Genomic DNA, 21,097 nt, shown 5'->3' on the forward strand with positions numbered 1-21,097 from the left:
TTTTAGTGGAGATGAGTGGTACCCGGTGGGGTCTTCTGCTGTTGTAGCCCATCCGCCTCAAGGTTGTGCGTGTTGTGGCTTCACAAATGCTTTGCTGCATACCTCGGTTGTAACGAGTGGTTATTTCAGGCAAAGTTGCTCTTCTATCAGCTTGAATCAGTCGGCCCATTCTCCTCTGACCTCTAGCATCAACAAGGCATTTTCGCCCACAGGACTGCCGCATACTGGATGTTTTTCCCTTTTCACACCATTCTTTGTAAACCCTAGAAATGGTTGTGTGTGAAAATCCCAGTAACTGAGCAGATTGTGAAATACTCAGACCGGCCCGTCTGGCACCAACAACCATGCCACGCTCAAAATTGCTTAAATCACCTTTCTTTCCCATTCTGACGTTCAGTTTGGAGTTCAGGAGATTGTCTTGACCAGGACCACACCCCTAAATGCATTGAAGCAACTGCCATGTGATTGGTTGATTAGATAATTGCATTAATGAGAAATTGAACAGGTGTTCCTAATAATCCTTTAGGTGAGTGTATGTTGTAGAACAAATTGTTCCCATATCGTCAAGTAATATTTACCACATACCTTATTTTACTCATAAATTAAAAAAAAAAAAAAAAACATTATAAAAACCCATATTAAAATCCTGAGGGAACGCATGGCAAATTATCTTGTAATATAACATCTTGAACATCTCTATATGGTTCCCCTCTAATTTCAATGCTGCGTTTATGGCAGATGCCTATGTAGAAAATAGACAGCAAGGCATCTCATTAGAGAACAGTACTATACTAAGTTCTGGGTTTCATAACACTAAATAGCATATGGAGCAGCTTCTTCTGGTGTAAAAGCCATAACAAAGGATGAAGATGCTTCCTAAGCCACTGTCTAGTGACTCTATTTGGGTTAGAGAGGTAGTCCCCTCGGCGGGATATTATTAATTGCTCTAACTAGCTTTGTCGCCTATATCATTGAGAGTCTAAATGAGGAAAGGCTCATGGCATATTCTCGACTAATTCCGCTTAATCCCAACATGTCTACTGCTGCTTAGCATTGTTTCTGGTGCCAGGCATGGCTTGCTGAGATTAGCTTTAGCTGTGGTTAACTCCTCCACTACTAGTGTTCACAAGACACGGCTCAATATGCTCAATATGGACTTATTCAACAAAAGTTTCATGGACAAGTTAGCAAAAGAATGTAAGTGACATGTTGGACTAGTCAGTTTTATCCTGGGATTGGGTTTAATTACAGTTACAGAAGAGAAACAGGCAGTGGAACTTTCATCCCATAGGGTCACAGATGGTGAGTAGACTTGTTAAAGATACAGTATAATAAGATCAGTCATAACAGCATTTACAGAGTGGCAGGATTGCTAAATCATTGTTTAAATTTAGTATTTATAACTGATTTTACCAACAGTAATGTTTATATGGATTTAGTGATCCAATAGATGGGAAGAATGACATTTAGAATCAATAACAGAATGCATTATATATTTATTAAAGAGGTTTGTGGCAAATCTGTAATGTCCTCAACTACAACAGAAACTTGGGTCAGTCGATTGCATATTCAGAATAGACCAATGGAGAATTTAATAGGAGAAGTGGAAGGAGAAGGGAGTGGGTCTCCCTTGAGTGCCTTGCCTCTAAAATAGTATGGGATGTTGTCATTTTGGCCAAAATATGGGATTTGCTGGCTTAACATGGGACAGTTGGCTGCCCTGGTCCCCATTCACTTTCACTCTATAGAAAAGAGCAACGTCAACATTATGATAAACTTTTCATTTATTGTTTCATGGAAGAAAGAAAGTCAAACGGGTTTGAACAACATTGAGTAATGATGAGAGAATTTTCATTTTTGTGTGAACTATTCCTTTATGTAAATGAAGCAAAACTTGAACTGATACCTGATATTGAAATCTGGATCTCTTGGAAGCCACAACGCAAATTCCTTGATCCTTGTGAGGCAAATTCAGACAAACCTTAAAGCATTCAACTACTTGACATGAACAGAATATTTCCACTCTTCTCTCTGAAATGCTTAAAGCCTTTAATGGCAACATAACAACATCTCTGTGAAATTAGCTCACATGCTACAAAGTCCACAGCGCTAACTTCATTGTCCAAACTAATGCTGCAGTTAATCATTAGGAATCCCCAATGGTTTAATGTGGTTTCACAGATGGCACAACAGGGTACGGTAGCGTGAGCTGTTTGCACTGTTTGCCACATGCAGAGAAAAAGGCAGAGTCCATAAAGCTGCTTGAAGCGTGGCCTCCTTAATTGACTCAGATTAAAGAGGCCTGCTCACATTCTCCATCACAACAATATGAGACGATTTAACGATTTAAGAACTATTTAACTGAGAGGAGAGGACTCTGACAACAATCCTCTTGGCCAGCTTCAGTTTAATATTGAATATTTTAGCAGACAACAATTTCTCCAATATACTGTACAATGAACACACCAGACTTGTTTCTTTAATTTTAGGTGTGCTATTACTTTTGTAAGTGATTGGATTTATAATTTTCACCTGAGGGACAAACCACATACCGGGGACAGGGTTTTGGGCGCCCAAGGTTCATAAATGTGTGAGGGCAATGAAGGCTATCCCGTGTGGTACGAACCGACAGAACTGTGTACTGAAAATATTAATGATGGTTACGAGAGGAATGTGTCACAACTCACAGTGCATCGCAACTTACTGCGTATGGGGCTGCATAGCTGCAAACCGGTCAGAGTGCCCATGATGACCTCTGTCAACCATCGAAAGTGCCTACAGTGGGCACACAAGCATCGGAACTGGACCTTGGAACAATGGAAGAAGGTTACCTGGTCCGATGAGTCCCCTTTTCTTTTAAATCATGTGGATGTCCATGTATTTGTGTGCCGTTTACCTGGGGAAGTGATGGGACCAGGATGCACTGTGGGAAGACAACAAGCCAGTGGAGGGAGTGTGATGCTCTGTGCAATGTTCTGCTGAAAACCCTGAGTCCGGCCATTCATGTGGACATCAATTTGACACGTGCCACCTACACATGACATCGTTGCAGACCAGGTACACCACTTCCTGACAGTGGCATTCCCTGAAGGGAGTGGTCTCTTTCAACAGGATTATGCACCCTGGACTTATACTGCACACATTGTTCTGGAATGGTTTAAAGAACATGATAAAGAGTTCAAGGTTTTGCCCTGGTCTCCACATTCCAAGATCTCAGTCCGACTGAGCATCTGTGGGATGTGCTGGACCAACAAGGCCGATCCACGGTGGCTCCACCTCGCAAATTACAGGACTTGAAGGATCTGCTGCTAATGTCTTGGCATCTTCAGGTGTCTTGTAGAGTCCATACCTCAGCGGGTCTGTGCTGTTTTGGTAGCATGTGGAGAACCAACAGCATTTTGGCTCATCTGTATATATTCTGAGACCAGAATATCATAGAGCCTTGGGGGTTAGTCCTGTTGAACTTGTCAAGTAATTTCCTACCTATTAGCCACCAATAACACAATATCAAAACACTAACAACCACATTGAACACTGTAAAGTAGCTAAGAATGGGTTCTTTTGACTGGGGCACCAGTATCTCCTTGCATTATAGTGAGCAAACATAATATAAACATATAGAAAATATAAAAATGTACTGCTGGGTCTTATCACATTATAGGATGTTTTTGTCAGAGTTTGACCAACAGAAATGTAATTGTATTATTTTACAAAGTTGTGGTTAGAGCTGAGGACTGCAGGTCCAGCAATTCCACTGGCTGCCCTCCCTTGCACATAATCACACATGCAATAAGCGGGATAGTGTAAAGTTAGTCAGTTGCTATCACACAATAAACCCAGACAGGGTGATCAGGTATATTGTATCACCCTGAAGGGGTTTATTGTGCATAACAACCGGCTGACTTCACATTATCCTGCTTATTACACGGCTACTAACCAAATAAATAAATACATGAAAATATATTATTGATTTGCATTGAAATGATTTAATTTGAGAAGAAAGAAATGGCTGAACAACTAAAATCCACCTCAGGTTTGTGTGGGAGTTCTGTTATTATACAGCCTATTATAAGACTACTTGCCAAATAAACTAATGTAGTGATATAAAACATTGATTGCATTGAAATTGTGTAATTATGTGAGAAGTAAATTGCTGAACAGCGGAAATTCCAGGTTGTTGAAGTTCGGTTGTTGTTTTTTTATTTAATAAATGTCTGACTGCTTATTATGCATCTTATTACAAGACTTCTTGCCAAATAAATAAATGCACATGAAACATTGATTTGAGTTTAAATACTTTTATTAGCGTAATTGGAGAGTTTGCAGAGTTCTATGTGAAGAAGAAGAGATAGCTGGCAGACCCCTGATTAGCGGTCTGATATGTGGAGCTTCAGTTGTTACAGAGAAATAACAGACCACTAGATGCCGCAATTGACAAATCAGAATTGAGTATTCCAGGCCGCTGTGTAATAAACAGAATAATAGAAGGCCTCACAGCTCACACAACAGCCCCCCAGTCAGTTGATTGCAGGGCTCTGCGTAAGGCATCAATATGGCAGGAGCAGCCATTCCTTCTGCAAAAAACGTCATTTCGAATTAAATCTAGCAACAAAGAAGGTGTTGTTGAGTTTATTGCAGCGGTTCGAAACAGCTTGTCAGCATAGACTGTCAGGATTTACTTACTTCCATATTGGTCCACGTCAGTAGTGGTTTTGACCCAGTGCTCCACCTGCTTTATGCCAACATCTTTTTCATGTTGATTTCTTCATTCAGTTGAGATCAGTCAAGTGCAGAGTTGCCGAGCTGGTGCAAACTTACCCATATCTGCACAATCATTTGCATAAAAAATGTTTTTTTTAGATTGAGTCTACAAAATACAATAATAGATGGTAACTGGAGAATACAGCCACATGTGCCATAAATGCAGAATGTAAACATGACGAATTACACATTATCTACTATATATCTCAATTTTAGTCATCATCTAATGCATGGCTATTCAACTGGCAGCCAGTGGGCCAAATCTGGCCTGTTCTAAATTTTCAGTGGCCACGTGAGGTTGTCGGTTGTCTTAGGGGCTGTTCACACTGAACACGTTTTGTGCTAGATTGACAGTGTGCCATGTCTCAATGTTTTACAGTGTACTTAGATTTGTGTAACATCTGATGCAACTTCAACAATCTAAGTGCATAGAGAGAACAATTTTCTACATATAATATATACCAAAATTCAATGTTGTTGTTTAATAATCATTTTATTATCAGTCTAAATTACTCTCTCTCATAAACACAGATGTTTTCTTTATATGGTCTTGGCCCGCATGCCCCAAAGAGTTTTCCATCTGGCCCACTTGTCAATCAAGTTAAATAACCCTGATCTAGTGGTTAAAACAGCATCTTCTACTGATATCATGTGGATTATATTTATCTATTCAGCGAGTGTCTCATATTTAAATGCCTAATTATATGCTGGCCTCAGTGCCATGGACGTGTCCACATGTCCGCAAACAGTATGCCGTTACTCAGCTGTTTTGACTTTCTTTTTTTAGATGTGTGCGAAGAACAAAGAAGAACATTGCAGTGAGTGTAGGGCGAACTCAAGAAATGTAGGGCTGCATCTAAAAGCTAAGACAGCTGACTTGGTGCTCTGCTGCCTAATCAGTTAATCACTTAACCAACAGCATTTTTGGATGAATGTACCCCTTAAGGAAACTGGGACCTCTGTTTACATCCTCCAAAGGCAGCATTTTCCAGCTTTGAGTGCTGCCAAAGAATGCCCTTCTTGTTTGGATGATGTAGCAAAGATATAACATGCTTTAGTTTTTTGTTATTTTACTAGTGAGAAGTGATCACAGTGCTGCGGTTAACTTTAAAACCCATAGCATTCAAATTAGTTTGCATCATTTCATTGACATTTTTCATATGTGAGCAGTCATATGAAATAACTTTAATACAAATAAAAATGGTTTAATGGTTAATTTACTGTTGTAAAAAATTTGTTATCGTGTCATGTTTTTTTAGATAGATAATGCTTCTACAAAACTTACTGTTATAAGTCAAATGGAAAAGCAGAGAGTAGACCTGTCTATAACTTCAATGTACATCAGCTGTTAGACTCATATGTGCCCTTTCTCATTAGGAGATCCCTCGGGAAGATGTTTCCACACTCAGGAAAATCCATCGTCTTTGACAACTTTCCAGATCCGACTGACACCTGGGAGATCATTGAGACTATTGGTAAAGGGACTTATGGGAAAGTTTATAAAGTCTTTAACAAGATCAATGGCAGTAAAGCTGCTGTCAAAATCCTGGATCCAATCCATGTGAGTAAACATCTCTGTGAAATATGAATGTCAGTAAATGCAGTTGTACAGAAGTACTTTTTTCTCGAACCAACCTTTGTGATTTGGGGACACAATAAGATATTAAAGTAATAAGCCACAATAAGGTTGTGCGTTACAGTGATTTTAAAATGGGTAAAGGCAGGGGTTAAATTGGGATATGATATGACAACCCCCCCACCCCAATCACCTTCCTCCCCCCCAACCCCTGCCCACCATCATGACCAGCACAGAACCTTTTTCTGATAGTGTTTCTACTGACAGTATTATAGACTGTGTTCAGAATTTCACAACGGCTTCGAATGTAGCTAATCCAATCATTAATGTAGCTCATGTATTCATTTTACAGTCATAAAAAACGAAACGTTCATAATACGCATGGTTATGGGACATGTTCAAGGACCCTGTTTTGATAAACACTGAGTCATTACATAAAGTCTAAACTCTGAGTTACCAAGCAAACCCAAGGTCAGATTTTCACAAAATTCAAGGTTAAGGGCAGGGTCAGGATAGGCCCTGGAGTTTCGGCAATCAGTTCACATTTGTGCACACCTATATGCATATATATTTGCATTTGCATTTACCTGAAAGTGTTTATGTTTTCAGAGAGGCCTGCAGACAATTACGGACCACAAAAAACATCTACTTGCCACTGTCATTTAAAGAACAGAAAATGTTTAATCCCACAGATACGCCAAAGGCCCACTCTCTCTCTCTTTTTATTTTCTGTTTCTCATCATTTCCCCTCTCAGACACTCAGCTTTCTTTTTAGTGATTGAGCAAATATAAAGCCCCCTCACAGCACTTACCCAGACTGCCTAATCATGGAGAGATGGCTTTGAGGAAAATGGTCAAATGTGCAATATGTGTTAATTTAATCAGAGTCACTCTTTCAAGGTCCTGAAATGAGGTTTGGAATGCTTTTAATGGCTTTTGGGTTCCACTATATTTAAAATGACTTATCTCGAACATATAAATCTGGGCTTAATTTAATAGACTGCAGCTGCTGTGGTCATTGTACCACAAATATGAACAAATACTTATTTTCACTGCTTTTCAAACACAGGAAATGCAGTAATCACGTGTGACAATAGAAATATGGAGCACTTTTGAAGCAAAAGGTAGCTTCAGAGGAAATCTCTGTGTTGTATCTGTTCAAATTCAACACTCAGAAGTTGTTTTTCCTCTAGGTTCCATCCATAAACATTATTTTCCCAACGCTGAACAACATGGAAGCCAACCAATTATATTTAAATCTAGTCCAATGTGTTGTACTGATTTCACACGTTATTAATGTTGACATTTCATGGCCTTTCCAGTTTTACAGATAAATTCAATAAAACAAGTCACAAATTTATATATATGCATATATATTTTTTTGCATCAGTGCCTTAGCACTGAATAGTTTATGCCTATAGTTGTCTAAAGTTCACACCAAAATGCACATTTTGTCATCATTCTTAATGTTCCAAACATTTTTGACTACTTCCATGGAACACAAATGAAAATATTTTGCAGAATGTCATAGCTTCTCTTTTCCATACAGTGAAAATGAATGGGGAATGGGGCAGCCAATCTGTAGAACTAACAAAAAAGCTTTTCAGTGCATACATTTTGGTCTGTTATCGTGTTATTTTAGAATACTTGAAATATGGTGATGAGTCGCATACAGTCCTTTTATGATACTTTCACTTTAACTTAAGTGGTGTTTCTTCTTTTTCCCCTCATTGGAGCTCCATTCACCATTCACTTCCATTTTATAGAAAAGAGGAGCTCAAACACTCTGCAAAATATATTTGTTTGTGTTTTACAAAAGAGAGAGAGAAGCATAAAGGGCAGTAACCAAACATTCATTTTAAGTTTTGGGTAAAATGTTCTTGAAGAAATGGAAACCCTTTTAGGGCAATGGCTATGTTAGCTGTCTATAAAGCAGTTTAGAGTGTCATCTCTTTCTTTCAGGATACTGACGAGGAGATTGAAGCTGAGTACAACATCCTGAAAGCTCTCTCAGACCATCCCAATGTTGTCAAGTTCTTTGGAATGTTCTTCAAGAATGATTTGAAGAATGGGGACCAACTTTGGCTTGTGCTGGAGGTATGCTTCACTTTTATGTCATGCATGTGGGCTTTATTTATTTAACCCTAAAAGAGTCAACAAGATGCATACTATTTTTGTTTCTTATAGGGGGTATGAGAAAGAGATTCTCACCCAATCTTGTTATTATTTATCATAGTTGGGTCTGTTTTGAGTACGTGTTTCACATGAATTGGTTCAAATTTTCTCTGATCGTTAAGTCAGCCTGACCAAAAAACAACATGGCCGCCGATAGTGCAGGACATGCTGACTTGTGATAATTAATTCTATATCAATCTTACTTTTATTCAGTAAAAAAACTACACAAAACAATAAACTGCTGATATTAATTGTGAATGTTGTCTTAATATGTGGACGAAGGAAATTAAGTCATATGTTGTTCATGCTGTTATTTAGCACAATTTGAAATCTGAGATACATTGCAAGATTGAGTGAAGAAAAAGGGTTAATCCACAATATTACACATACACATTTATTACACTTAAAGATGTCATACATGCAATCTTAAAGCTTTCTCATTGTTGTTGCACACACACAAACACACACACGCACACACACACACACACACACACACACACACAATGTGATTTTTTTATCATTTTCCCCTCTTGCCTGTTTTAGGGTTAAGCATGTACATCACACAAATTGTTTGTGTGACATTACAATTGAAACATTGAAAGCTTTTAATCAATCACGGTTATTTTATTTGCAGCAAGGTGACAGGCATGTGCTAATTTGTTTGTGAATCTGGGAAGAGTTGTGTACTGTATGTTATATCATTATCACGTTATGGATTTACTTCTGCTATTAGCATGTGGGCTGATGGGTTATGAAGGCAGTGGTAATCTGGTTATAGAGGATTAGTAAAATAATCTGTTGATAAAACGTGATTAGTATCAAAACCTCCATGTTTTTCTAAGGAATGATATTCTATCATGTACATTAGAACAGATTGGACAATGTTTCTCATAGCTGTTCAATTCTGCAGCTTCTGCAGTGGGTGAATATCACTAAGATGTATCTGTATAATTCCAAAATGAAAAGGAAAATATAGGATTTTATTTTATTTGTTTTTTGCTTAAAGAAAATTAAGCCTATTTTCAGGAGCATTGTAACAATGCTTGCAAGCAATGACAGGCAGATGAAGATGATGTGTGAAGAACCCAAGTGCAGTTTATTTACAAATACTCAATGTGAATCCAAACAAATTGTGGTGTGGCCTGGCGAGACAGGGCATGGGACGTGGCCTGGTGAGACAGGGCGTGGAGTATGAGACCAGGGTGGAGCCATGAGAGACTCGAAGGGCGGAGCCATGGAAGGTGGAGCCGTGAGAGGCTCGAGGGGCGAAACTGGAGAACTGGGAGCCCGGAGAGTAGCGAAGGCTCGAAGGGCCAGTGTGGAGCCGAAGGCTCGGAGGACCAAGGCAGCGGCAGAGGTATGGAGGACCAAGGCGGAGCTGGGGGATCGGAAGACTGAGGCAGAGCTAGTGAGGCTGAGGACCAATGCAGAGCCAGGTGAACGACAGATCAAGGAGGAGCTGGAGGGATGAGGAACCCCGGTAAAGCCAATAGGCAGGTGGACTGTGATGGAGCCGAGGTAATGTAGAGCCTAGGTGATGTCGAGGGATCGAAGGGCCAAGGCAGAGTCCAGAGCTCGGAGGGTTGGAAGTTCTCCTTGCCTGGGATGTCACTGGGAGCGATGGTCGAGCCGGTGACTTGGGGGGAACCAGCTGATCAGAAGAACTCAGGGTGGGCACAAGGCGGGAACCAACTAATAGCCCAGTGAGAACTGGCTCTGGGATGGACGAGCCTTGCAACGCTGGCTCTGGGATGGACAAGGCTTGCAATGCTGGCTATGGTACGGACAAGGCTTACAACAGTGGCTCCTCGGCCATGGCAGGTGTGGGCATTGGCTTGTTGACCGTGGCTGGCATAGGCGTTGGCTCGTGGACCAGAGGTGAGCCTGTGACATGGCATGGAACTGACTGAAGCTTGGCTGTGACATGACATGGAGCAGACTCAGGTGACATGGGACCCTGGCTCAGCAGCCATGACATGGGACCTTGGCTCTGCGACTATTAGGTGGGATCGTAGCTTGGCAACCATGACGTGGAACTCTGGCTTGGCGGCCATGACAGTGGACAGCTCTGACATGGCAGTCACTGTAGGAGTGCATAGTTCCTCATCAGCCACTCCTACAGTGAAAGATGACCCACTCAGTTGCAGGGCTTAATCCATGTATTGAGCCTGACTGAGGGTAATCCGACCATCAGGCATCAGAGAGGAGACAGGCTCATTCAGCCCAAAAAGGAAGCAGTCCTTGAGGACCTTAGAGCCAACCTTGCTGTCCAGAGCGCAGAAGTCCTCTACATATTCCTCCAGGGGATGATTCCCCTGACGTAGCCACAGGAGCTAAACTGCTGGGTTCATAGTCGGTGGATACATGCAGGCAATAACAGGCAGACGAAGATGACGAAATGTGAAGAACCTAAGTGCAGTTTATTTACAAATCCTAACGTGAATCCAAACAAATTTGAAAGTCTAAACAAACATAAACGATTTGACTTGACTAGACTAGACTATGTTACACAAAACAATACTCAACAAAGATGAAGACAAACATGAGGGCTATAAATACTCTGACATGGGTAACAAGTTAACAAGACCACCAATGAAAATACAAGACTGATAACAATATAACAAAACAATGAAACATGAACCAATAATAAGACAAGACTAATAAACAAAGGCACTTGAAACATGGCAGGAACAAGGTAATCATATGACTAGACAAGGATGTGAACAAATTTCAAAATAAAAGACCTGAAAACATGAACAAACACATTTAAACATGACAAGTATTAAGATTTTTTGCATTGTGACATTCTTTTTCTAACAAACACATTTACCCCTAAAGTAATAAAAATCATACTGTCCAAATGCAATTATTAGGGCCACAGAAAGTGCATAGGAACCTATTGTATTCGTTATTATTATTCTGGCTGGGAGTCTATGGCAGCCATATGAACCTTTATTTAGAAAAATGATGAAAATTAGCACACTAAAAGTGGTGGTCATGTATAGTACCTATTCCAAATTTGGGGTCTCTCGAACATACTCCATTGCACCACCACCATGTCAAAAATTTACTTTTCATTTGTGCATATCTTTTGAAACATTTGTTCTAAATTTTTTACTCTCCTCCTGATGATTCAAATGAACACGTTAAAAACCTCCCATAACAGGCTGCCGTCTTGGATCATGAAGTTTTTTCAGTACTATTCCTTCAAAAATTACCCAATTCTTACAAGTGAGGTATCACAATATTCTCCAGGCTGAGCTGCACATATTAAATACATAACCATTTAGATTTTTGCGTTGTTTAAAAGTTAAAGCATTGCAAAATGAATGAAATCAATGTAAAACCGGATATGGGGCTATATCTTGGCAATAGTTTGTCATATCGAAACAAAACTTGGTGTGCTTCATGAGGACCATGATCTGAAGGCACATGCAAAGTTTGGTTGCAGCGCCACCTGTGGGTCTGTGTGTTTTGCCTGGAACTTTTTAACTCTATGTCCAAAAATTAAGGGGTTGTGGACCTGTTGGGTCAAGCAGATTTCAACGAAAATGTTCTTACCATTGTTCTTTTGATATATGTTGAAGTGATATGTATAATTTAAAGGATTGTCATATTTAAAAGAAAATTGGAATGCATCATATCCTAAGGGCACGTGAGCAGTTTTGTGACAGTGCCACCTATAGATCAAAAGATAATCCGCACTTGTGTGCAGACTCTAACCTTGCCATGTTTCTTTGCCATCAGACTGACATGTCAACTGAATGGCGCTGTGTGAGAGCATCTGGTCAAAGTTCTGAGGTTGTTGGTTTGAATTTCAACTGCATGATTTGCCAAGTTTGGGATTCAGTTACAACACCACCTATGGGTAAAAAAATAGAAAATATTGCTGTTTTTGCCCGTAACTTTTGAACCCTATGTTCAAAAAGCATGTGGTTGGTGTCTGCGGATTCATTGGGTCATGCAGATTTCAACTCTATCAGTTTTTGCCATTAATGACACTCAACCATATTGAAAATTATTTAAAAATCTTTGTAATACATTGTCAGATTTCAGAATAACATTGGTATGCCTCATGTTCTGATGCTACTTAAGCTGTTTAGAGACAGTGCCACCTATAGTTCAAAAGATAACCTACATTCTAACCTCAGGAAACCTCTTTGCCACTCAAGGGATATGTCAAATGAGTGGCTCAGTGTGTTAAAACTCTGGCTTATATTTTCAAGGGTCATGCTCCGTAGCACCCCCTTGAAAATGGGCATGTATGGGGGCTCTGCAGCATCCCCATTTTTACCTACAGTCACCAAAATTGGTACATATATAGTTCTCATCAAGCCGAACAGTTTTTATACTTAAAGTCATTCGCTCCGCCCAACAGGAAGTCTGCCATTTAGAATTTTCTGAAAATCATAGGCTCTGAACTTTAAATACTCCTCTTAGGGGATTCATGTGACTGGAACCAAATTTGTGCAACATCATGCCAAGACATTATAGATGCTAAATTGAAAACAGATTTTTTTATAGTTTGAACGGTGTCACTAAAGCGAAGCAATATATTTATGGTGAAAAATTATATCTTCTGTGTGCATTTTATGATTTTGATGAAAACTCAGCTGTATGTTTGGTAATGGGGCTAATCACATAGATGTGGCGATTATGGTCACTGTTATAACACCACCAACTGGCAGCAGGAAGTATTGCACTTTTAACAGACTTTGAAATTGCCCTCTTATGTTTACATGAATTGCTTCAAAATGGTTGAAAATAATGTCAAGACACTGCTGATGTAAAATTGTCAAGGTATATTTGATATCTTAAACAGTGTAGTCATGGCAACACATTCATTGTTATTATTTCTTTCTAAATTTGGGTGTTCTCGAGGCACTTTTCATGCTTAAAATGTAATGACATTTTTCACACACATCAGAGTTGTTGGCAATTATGGCTGAGCAAATGTCCACTCATGGTTGTGTAGGAGGGGGGCTCTGTAGCACCTCCTTTAAAATGGGCATGTAAGAAGGCCTCTGTAACACCCCCATTTTCACCCACAGTCACCAAAATTGGTGCATATATAGTTCTCATCAAGCCAGACAACTTTCATAATAATAGTTATTAGCTCCACCCAACAGGAAGTCAGACATTTTGGATTTTTAGAATATTGATCTCTGAACTTCTAAATACTCCACCTAGGAGATTCATGAGATTGTCACCACATTTAGATAACTGTAACGTATTCAATGGAAAGGAGGCGAGAACCGGCTTGACGATATAAATAATATTTTAATGAGAAACTTAAAAGACACAAACACATACATGATGGACATGCCGTAAACGATCTCTCTCTCGTCGCATCACCGTCTGCCATCGGCCTTTATCCCTCTCTGAGGCTTAATTAGCCTGGTAAGATAATAAGCTTTGAAGATGCAAAATTGTGAATAGATTTTTGAAATATCAAATGGCGTTGCCATGGCAAGGGATTGAATTAAAGACAATGGGAAACAAAAAGCGCAACCACCTGGTAGCAGGAAGTGAGGCTCTTATAACAGACTTTAAAGTAGTCCTCTTATATTTACCCAAATTGCCAAGTTGTTTAGAAAAATGAAAAATGCCAAATAAATGTTTGCATTGTTTTCGAAAAAAAAACATTATCGCTGCTTGTAGCTATATATTTATATTTAGCTTCCACCACAATTGAAGTCTATGGAAGTCCATAGAACCATAAGTAGGAAAATTATGAAATTTTGCACTCTGATAGGGGTGATTATGAACCCTTACCAAATTTGGGGTCTCTATGACATGCTCTATTGCACCACCACCATGTCAAAAATGCACTTTTCTTTTGTACATGTCTTTTTAACTGTTTGTTCTAGAGACACAATTTTTTTTCAGATTACTCTCCTCTTGATGATTCCAAAGGCAGAGGTGGGTAGAGTAGCTAAAAACTAATTTCTTCAATAAAATAAGCACTCAAGTAGAAGTAAAAGTACTAACATAAATAATTACTTGAGTAAGATAATATCCAATAAAAAGAGTACTCAGGTAACAAGTAACTCGTTACTTTCACAAATGACATAATCGATGTTTACTCCCCTATATTCTATTACATATTGAACATGTACTACAGAATTATTATTAACATTAATGGAAATTCTGTCATCATTCACCATCATGTTGTTCCAAACTTGTATGAATTTCTTTCTTCCATGCAACACAATAAGGAGATATTAGACAGAATGTTAGCATGAGTCACTATTTACTTTCAGTGAATGTTTATTTTTATATATATATTTTGAAAGTGAATATTGACAGAGACTGTCAGTCCCTAACATTCTGTTTAACATATTTTGTATTCCACATAATACAAAGCATCACACTGGTTTGGAACAACATGAGGGTAGAGAAATGATGACAGAATATTCAATTATAGCTGAGCTATCACTTTAAAGAGATAGTTAACCCAAAAATGAAAATTCTCTCATCATTTACTCACCCTCATGCCATCCAAGATGTGTTTGACTTCCTTTCTTCTGCAGAACACAAATTCAGATTTTTAAAAGTATATTTTAGCTCTATATCAAGCTAAATTACTTAATAATTAAGATGTTCATTGGGTTAGGTGAGCAGGGTCAGAGTTGTAAATAACAGAGTGGACATTCAGTGGGTAAAATTAGCCACGGTTTGTGAAAGATATCTTATAACATTTTTGTAAACTTTTATTGATTATTTTATTTCTGTTAAAGGGGTATCTTCTGTGAGGTCCACTGGAAATGTTATTATGGTTTCAAAACAGTCATTATTTAGTAATATATGATCATTTCCCACCCGTTCACTTGCCCTCTGTCTGAAACGCTTGGTTTTGGCTTATCAAAAATATGCCTCTCGAAATCAGCCATATTTGAAACTATATTAACAGAATTAACAATCCTGGCCCACAGTATTATAAAACAATATTTCAGGGTTTACACATAACACAGATAACACAGTATTATATAGCAAGTGGCAGAGCAGCTGAATGAAACCGAATGGAGTCTCCTCTTAAGATTTGTAACATGACACTGTGTCTTTTAAAAGCGACACAAGATACAGTTGAAGTCAGAAGATTACAAACACTTAGGTTGAAGTCTTTTGAAAGGAATTTAGGAAATTTAGAAAAATTAGGAAACAGGTAGACAAGCATCTATATCCACAGTAAAACGAGTTCTATATCGACATAATCTGAAAGGCTGCTCAGCAAGAAATAAGTCAATACTTCAAAACTGCCATAAAAGCCAGACTACAGTTTGCAAGTTCACATGGGGACAAATACATTACTTTTTGGAGAAATGTCCTCTCCTGTGATGAAACAGAAATTGAACTTTTTGACCATAATGACCATAGTTACATTTGGGGGAAAAGGGTGAGGTCGCAAGCCGCAGAACACCATCCCAACTGTGAAGCAACATGTTTTGGAGGTGCTTTGATGATGGAAGGACTGGTGCACTTCGCAAAATAAATGGCATCATGAGTAAGGAAAATGATGTGGATATATTGAAGCAACATCTCAAGACAAGGTATTGGAGTGGCCACCACAAAGCCTTGACCTCAATCTGATAGAACATTTGTGGGCAGATCTGAAAAAGCATGTGCGACCAAGGAAGCCTACAAACCTGACTCAGATACACCAGTTCTGTCTGGAGGAATGGGACAAAATTGCAGCAAATTATTATTAGAAGCTTGTGGAAGGCTACCCAAAATGTTTGACCCAAATTAAACAATTTAAAGGCAATGCTGCCAAATACTAATACTGGACAAGTGTATGTAAACTCCTGACACACTGGAAATGTGATGAAAGAAATAAAAGCTGAAATAAATCTCTCACATTCGTAAAATAAATTAGTGATCCTAACTGACCTAAAACAGTGAAAGTTTTCTAGAATTATAATTAATATATATATATATATATATATATATATATATATATATATATATATATATATATATATATATAATATCAGGAATTATAAAATAACTGAGTTTATATATATATAGCTAAGATATATATATACTCATGACTTCATATATATATGTCAAGGTCAAAGATGTCTGTCTAGTGCATGGATATAAACAAAATTAATCCAATATAGTCCAGATGGGTCTCCTTTGGTGTTCAGGAATAGTGAGGCGACACTAGGCCTGTTTGTCCTGTCCTGCTCTCTGTCTCTCTGAGTACAAACTGAGGCACCAGAAGGCAGGGCCAAGGGTTGGCATTGAGGTTTTTGAGCTGTAGAGGCAATCATGAATTAATGTACCCCAAGTGACATAGGGTAGTCATGGAAGTAAAGAACGGCATGGTTTCAATAAATGCTTTTATTGCATTGTGGATTAAGTTTTGAGTTCTTAAATTTACAGTATTTGTTTTATAGTAGAAAGACCTCATGTCAAATTATCAAGGAACATTTAATTCCTCATGACATGACCCCTTTAGTATAAATATATTGACATTTTAAATTTACATAACTTGTTGGTATATCTTTTTTTCCATAACAGGGTGTACATGTTATTCTTGACCACATATGAATAACAACACAAAATAAAGGAAAACATAAATAAAACAGAAGTGTTAAATGCCTCAAATAACTCCAACATTACTTTGCTGAATGGGTGATGTCCACCTCCAAAGTTTGACATCATTTCATAGCATCTTTAATTCAAGTTCACAGTATCATGACGTAATGGGATGGACTATCACATTAAGGGACTCTCTACTATCCATAATCTTGGGAAACCTCCACCATCAGTGTTAAAAAGACCCAGGAGCTTTTAAACGAATTAGTGAATTTAAAACATTGAAAAAATGTTATCCAGTTTCAGCACCTAAAATATACACTTTCTCTTACCTTCATATACATTTTAATCTAACCTCGTATTGATGACAAAAATTAATCGACCATCAACTACCCATAGATACTTATTATATCAAGGCAAACATTCTACTGGTAAACTTAAAACTAAACTTACTACCTAAAAAAAGCTTAATTTCTTTATTTATTTCCTTTGACTTTGGGATGAAATTTGACCTGGAGATGTTCTTTACTGGTATCTTAAGATTTTACTCTGTTCCTCATGCAATAGTTGTGCTTCACCACTTGAGAACAGGCATAAAGGTGTGTGCTGGGGTAATAGGATGAGACTTTTTCATAAGAGACTTTAGTGTCAGTGGGCAGACTAGAGAGAGTTTTTCTGGCAGGACAGGTACAGGAGGGAGTAGACGACTGCTTGTGTCTCAATGGCTCAGGTAACAATGAGTGCCAACAAAGAGACCACCGCTGTCCTGTCAGTTTCTTCTGCAGTGCACCGGCACTACTTGTGTACAACACCAGAATTATGTATTGATAATTAAAGCACATTAGATATGCTGCCAAGCAGTAATTATTCTGAACACTATGTGTTCAGGCAGCCATATGGTATTGAATTCACTTTTGTAGTTACTTTATTACCACTACTGTTAATTACACTGTGCTAATACAGGAACATACTATGTTTTACTCAAATGTAATAGGTATTGTCTGTACTCTATAGGCTATTATATATATTTAACAACCAGTAATGCTGATTTTAATATGCTCACATACTGTGGAAGAACTAGTTGGTTGTGGGGTCCAGTCTCATTATAAACAAAAAGCTTCAGGAAAGGTGTCGATTAGCCTTGTAGAGCAGGATGGCTGATGGGTGAGAAAATGTTGCTTTATTTGATATAAGCTAATACCATTTAATAATAGCAATTGAAATGCACAAATATATGTGTTTATTTAACTGTGAAGTGGACCAAGGAAGGGACGGAAACAGATGTCAGCTTAAGGGGTAAGCTTTATTATTACAGTTAATTTAGTTTACAACTATTCTTTGCTTCGTGTCAGGCTCTCTCCCCATGCTCTGTGGCTGCTGGCTTTTTATCCGCTCTCCTCACGCTACTGCAATTAGAGACAGGTGTTAGACATAATTTAGCTCAGGTGTGGGCGCCCTTACCGCTTTTCTCTCCCGGACGGGTGCTTGACCACGCCCCCGCTGCCACATACCACCACCGCCCGACTCAGGCCGGGGCGTCATCCGGCCTGCCTACCACTCCCCCCCCATTTCTGGAGAGGAAGTCAGCGGCAGCCATCTGCACCCCGGTCTGTGGACCACCTTGAACTTAAAAGGCTGGAGGGCCAGATACCAACGGGTGATCCGGGCGTTAGTATCTTTCATGCGGTGGAGCCACTGCAGTGGGGCATGATCTGAGCAGAGGGTGAAGGCCCGCCCAGCAGGTAGTATCGGAGGGTGAGGACCGCCCACTTGATGGCCAGACACTCCTTCTCTACGGTGCTGTACTTAGTCTCCCTTAAGGAGAGCTTCCGGCTAATGTACAGCACCGGGCTCCTCCCCTCCACCACCTGCGTAGAGTACGGCCCCCAGCCCTCTGTCTGAAGCGTCCGTCTGCAAAACAAAAGGGAGAGAGAAGTCAGGTGCATGCAAAAGCGGCCCCCACAAAGTGCAGCTTTAATCTGTGTAAACGCCTGTTGGCACTGCTCTGACCATTGGACTGGATCTGGAGCCCCTTTTTAGTGAGGTCAGTCAGCGGGCTGGTGGCGTCCGAATAATTAGGCACAAATGTTCTGTAATAGGCAGCCAGCCCCAGGAACTGCCTCACCCCCTTTTTGGTCTTAGGTCTAGGGCAAGTCGCTAATCGCCGTGGTCTTATCAATTTGGGGACGCACCTGGCCATGACCCAAGTGGAACCCCAGATACCGTACCTCCACACGCCAATCGCGCACTTCTTAGGGTTTGCTGTGAGCCCGCCGCCGCAGCGATCTCAGGGCGGCCCTCAGATGTTGCATGTGCCGCTGCCAATCATTGCTATAAATGATAATATCATCTAAATAGGCAGCGGCGTACGCGGTGTGCGGTCTGAGGATCCGATCCATGAGTCGCTGAAACGTGGCGGGGCCCCAAACAAACCGAAAGGAAGCGTCACAAATTGGTGTAATCCAAACGGCGTAGTGAAGGCTGTTTTCTCACGGGACATTGGTGTCAAGGGGATCTGCCAATAACCCTTTGTTAAATCCAAGGTCGAATAAAATCGAGCAGTACCTAACCGATCGAGCAGTTCATCAACACGGGGCATTGAGTGCAGCGTCAAATTTAGACACAGCGTTGACTTTTCTGTAATCCACACAGAATCGAACAGACCCATCACTCTTGGGAACAAGAACAACCGGGCTGGACCAATCACTGTGGGATTCCTCTATTACGCCCATATCAAGCATTGCATCTAATTCCTCCCGTACTATTTTCTTTTTATGTTCGGGTAAGCGATAGAGCGGCAACGCACCACAGCGCCCGGCTCGGTCTCGATGTGGTGCTGTATGATGTCTGTACGGCCCGGTAGAGGGAAAACACATCCGCAAATTCCTTTTGTAATCCAGAAACCTCTGTGAGTTGCCGCGGTGAGAGTTGGTCTCCACAAGTAACCGGAGTGTTAAGATTGTAGTTTTTGTTTACCTCCGGTCCGAGCTCCGCCCTCTCCGGAACTACCGTGGCCAACGTCACAGAGGCCGCCTCCTCTCTCCATAATTTCAGGAGGTTGAGGTGATAAATTTGACGTGCCCCCCTCTATCGGTACGTTTAACTTCATAATCGAGATCCCCTACCCGTCGTGTGACCTCAAAGGGTCCTTGCCACTTGGCGAGTAATTTAGAGCTCGATGTTGGGAGTACCTTATCTCCCGGTGCAAATTCCCGTAGCCGAGCACCCCTGTCATACAGCCGGCGTTGGCGTTCTTGAGCTTGGAGCAAATTCTCCTGTGTTAGTCGCCCCAGTGTGTGGAGTTTTGCTCTAAGATCGAGAACGAACTGAATTTCATTTTTGCTATTAGAAGGTCCCTCCTCCCACGCTCAGCGGATGACGTCAAGGACACCGCGGGCGTCGCCTGTACAGTAGCTCAAGCGGGGAGAACCCTGTGGAGGCTTGTGGGACCTCTCGTACCGCAAACAACAGGGGTCTAGCCACTTATCCCAATTTCTAGCGTCATCGTGTACGCAATTTACGAATCATGTTCTTGAGCGTTTTATTAAATCGCTCCACTAGGCCATCAGTCTGCGGGTGGTAACGCTAGTCTTGAATCGATTTAATGCCCAAGAGCTCATAAAGTTCGCGAAGTGTTCGTGACATAAAAGTCGTGCCTTGATCGGTGAGGATTTCTTTCGGAATCCCCACCCGGGAGATTATCTTGAAGAGTGCCCCTGCAACACTACGTGCTGAGATGTTGCTCAGAGGCACTGCTTCCGGATATCGCGTCGCGTAGTCCACTAGGACTAACACGAAGCGATGTCCGCGTGCTGACCGTTCTAATGGCCCGACGAGGTCCATCCCAATTCTTTCGAAGGGGACCTCGATTAATGGTAGAGGGCGCAATGGCGCTTTTGGGGTGGCAGGTGGGTTTACCAGCTGACATTCATGGCACACCACCTGCGGACGTCCGCTCTCCTCATGCTACTGCAATTAGAGACAGGTGTTAGACATAATTTAGCTCAGGTGTGGGCGCCCTTACCGCTTTTCTCTCCCGGA

The 21,097-nt window shown here is 40.4% G+C and overlaps 1 protein-coding gene across 1 annotated transcript in view; it reads left to right on the top strand.

The window, feature by feature from the left end:
* Window positions 1-1,086: 1,086 nt before the first annotated feature.
* Window positions 1,087-21,097, top strand: part of LOC127634401 (myosin-IIIa-like) — a 148,445-nt gene continuing 128,434 nt past the window's right edge. The window contains exons 1-3 of the mRNA XM_052113939.1: window positions 1,087-1,197; window positions 6,139-6,322; window positions 8,300-8,434. Of these exons, the coding sequence (XP_051969899.1) occupies window positions 1,196-1,197; window positions 6,139-6,322; window positions 8,300-8,434 (321 nt within the window). The 5' untranslated portion in view covers window positions 1,087-1,195. The remainder of the gene's footprint in view (window positions 1,198-6,138; window positions 6,323-8,299; window positions 8,435-21,097) is intronic.

This window comes from Xyrauchen texanus, chromosome 41, assembly GCF_025860055.1.
Source record: "Xyrauchen texanus isolate HMW12.3.18 chromosome 41, RBS_HiC_50CHRs, whole genome shotgun sequence".
NCBI lineage: Eukaryota > Metazoa > Chordata > Actinopteri > Cypriniformes > Catostomidae > Xyrauchen > Xyrauchen texanus.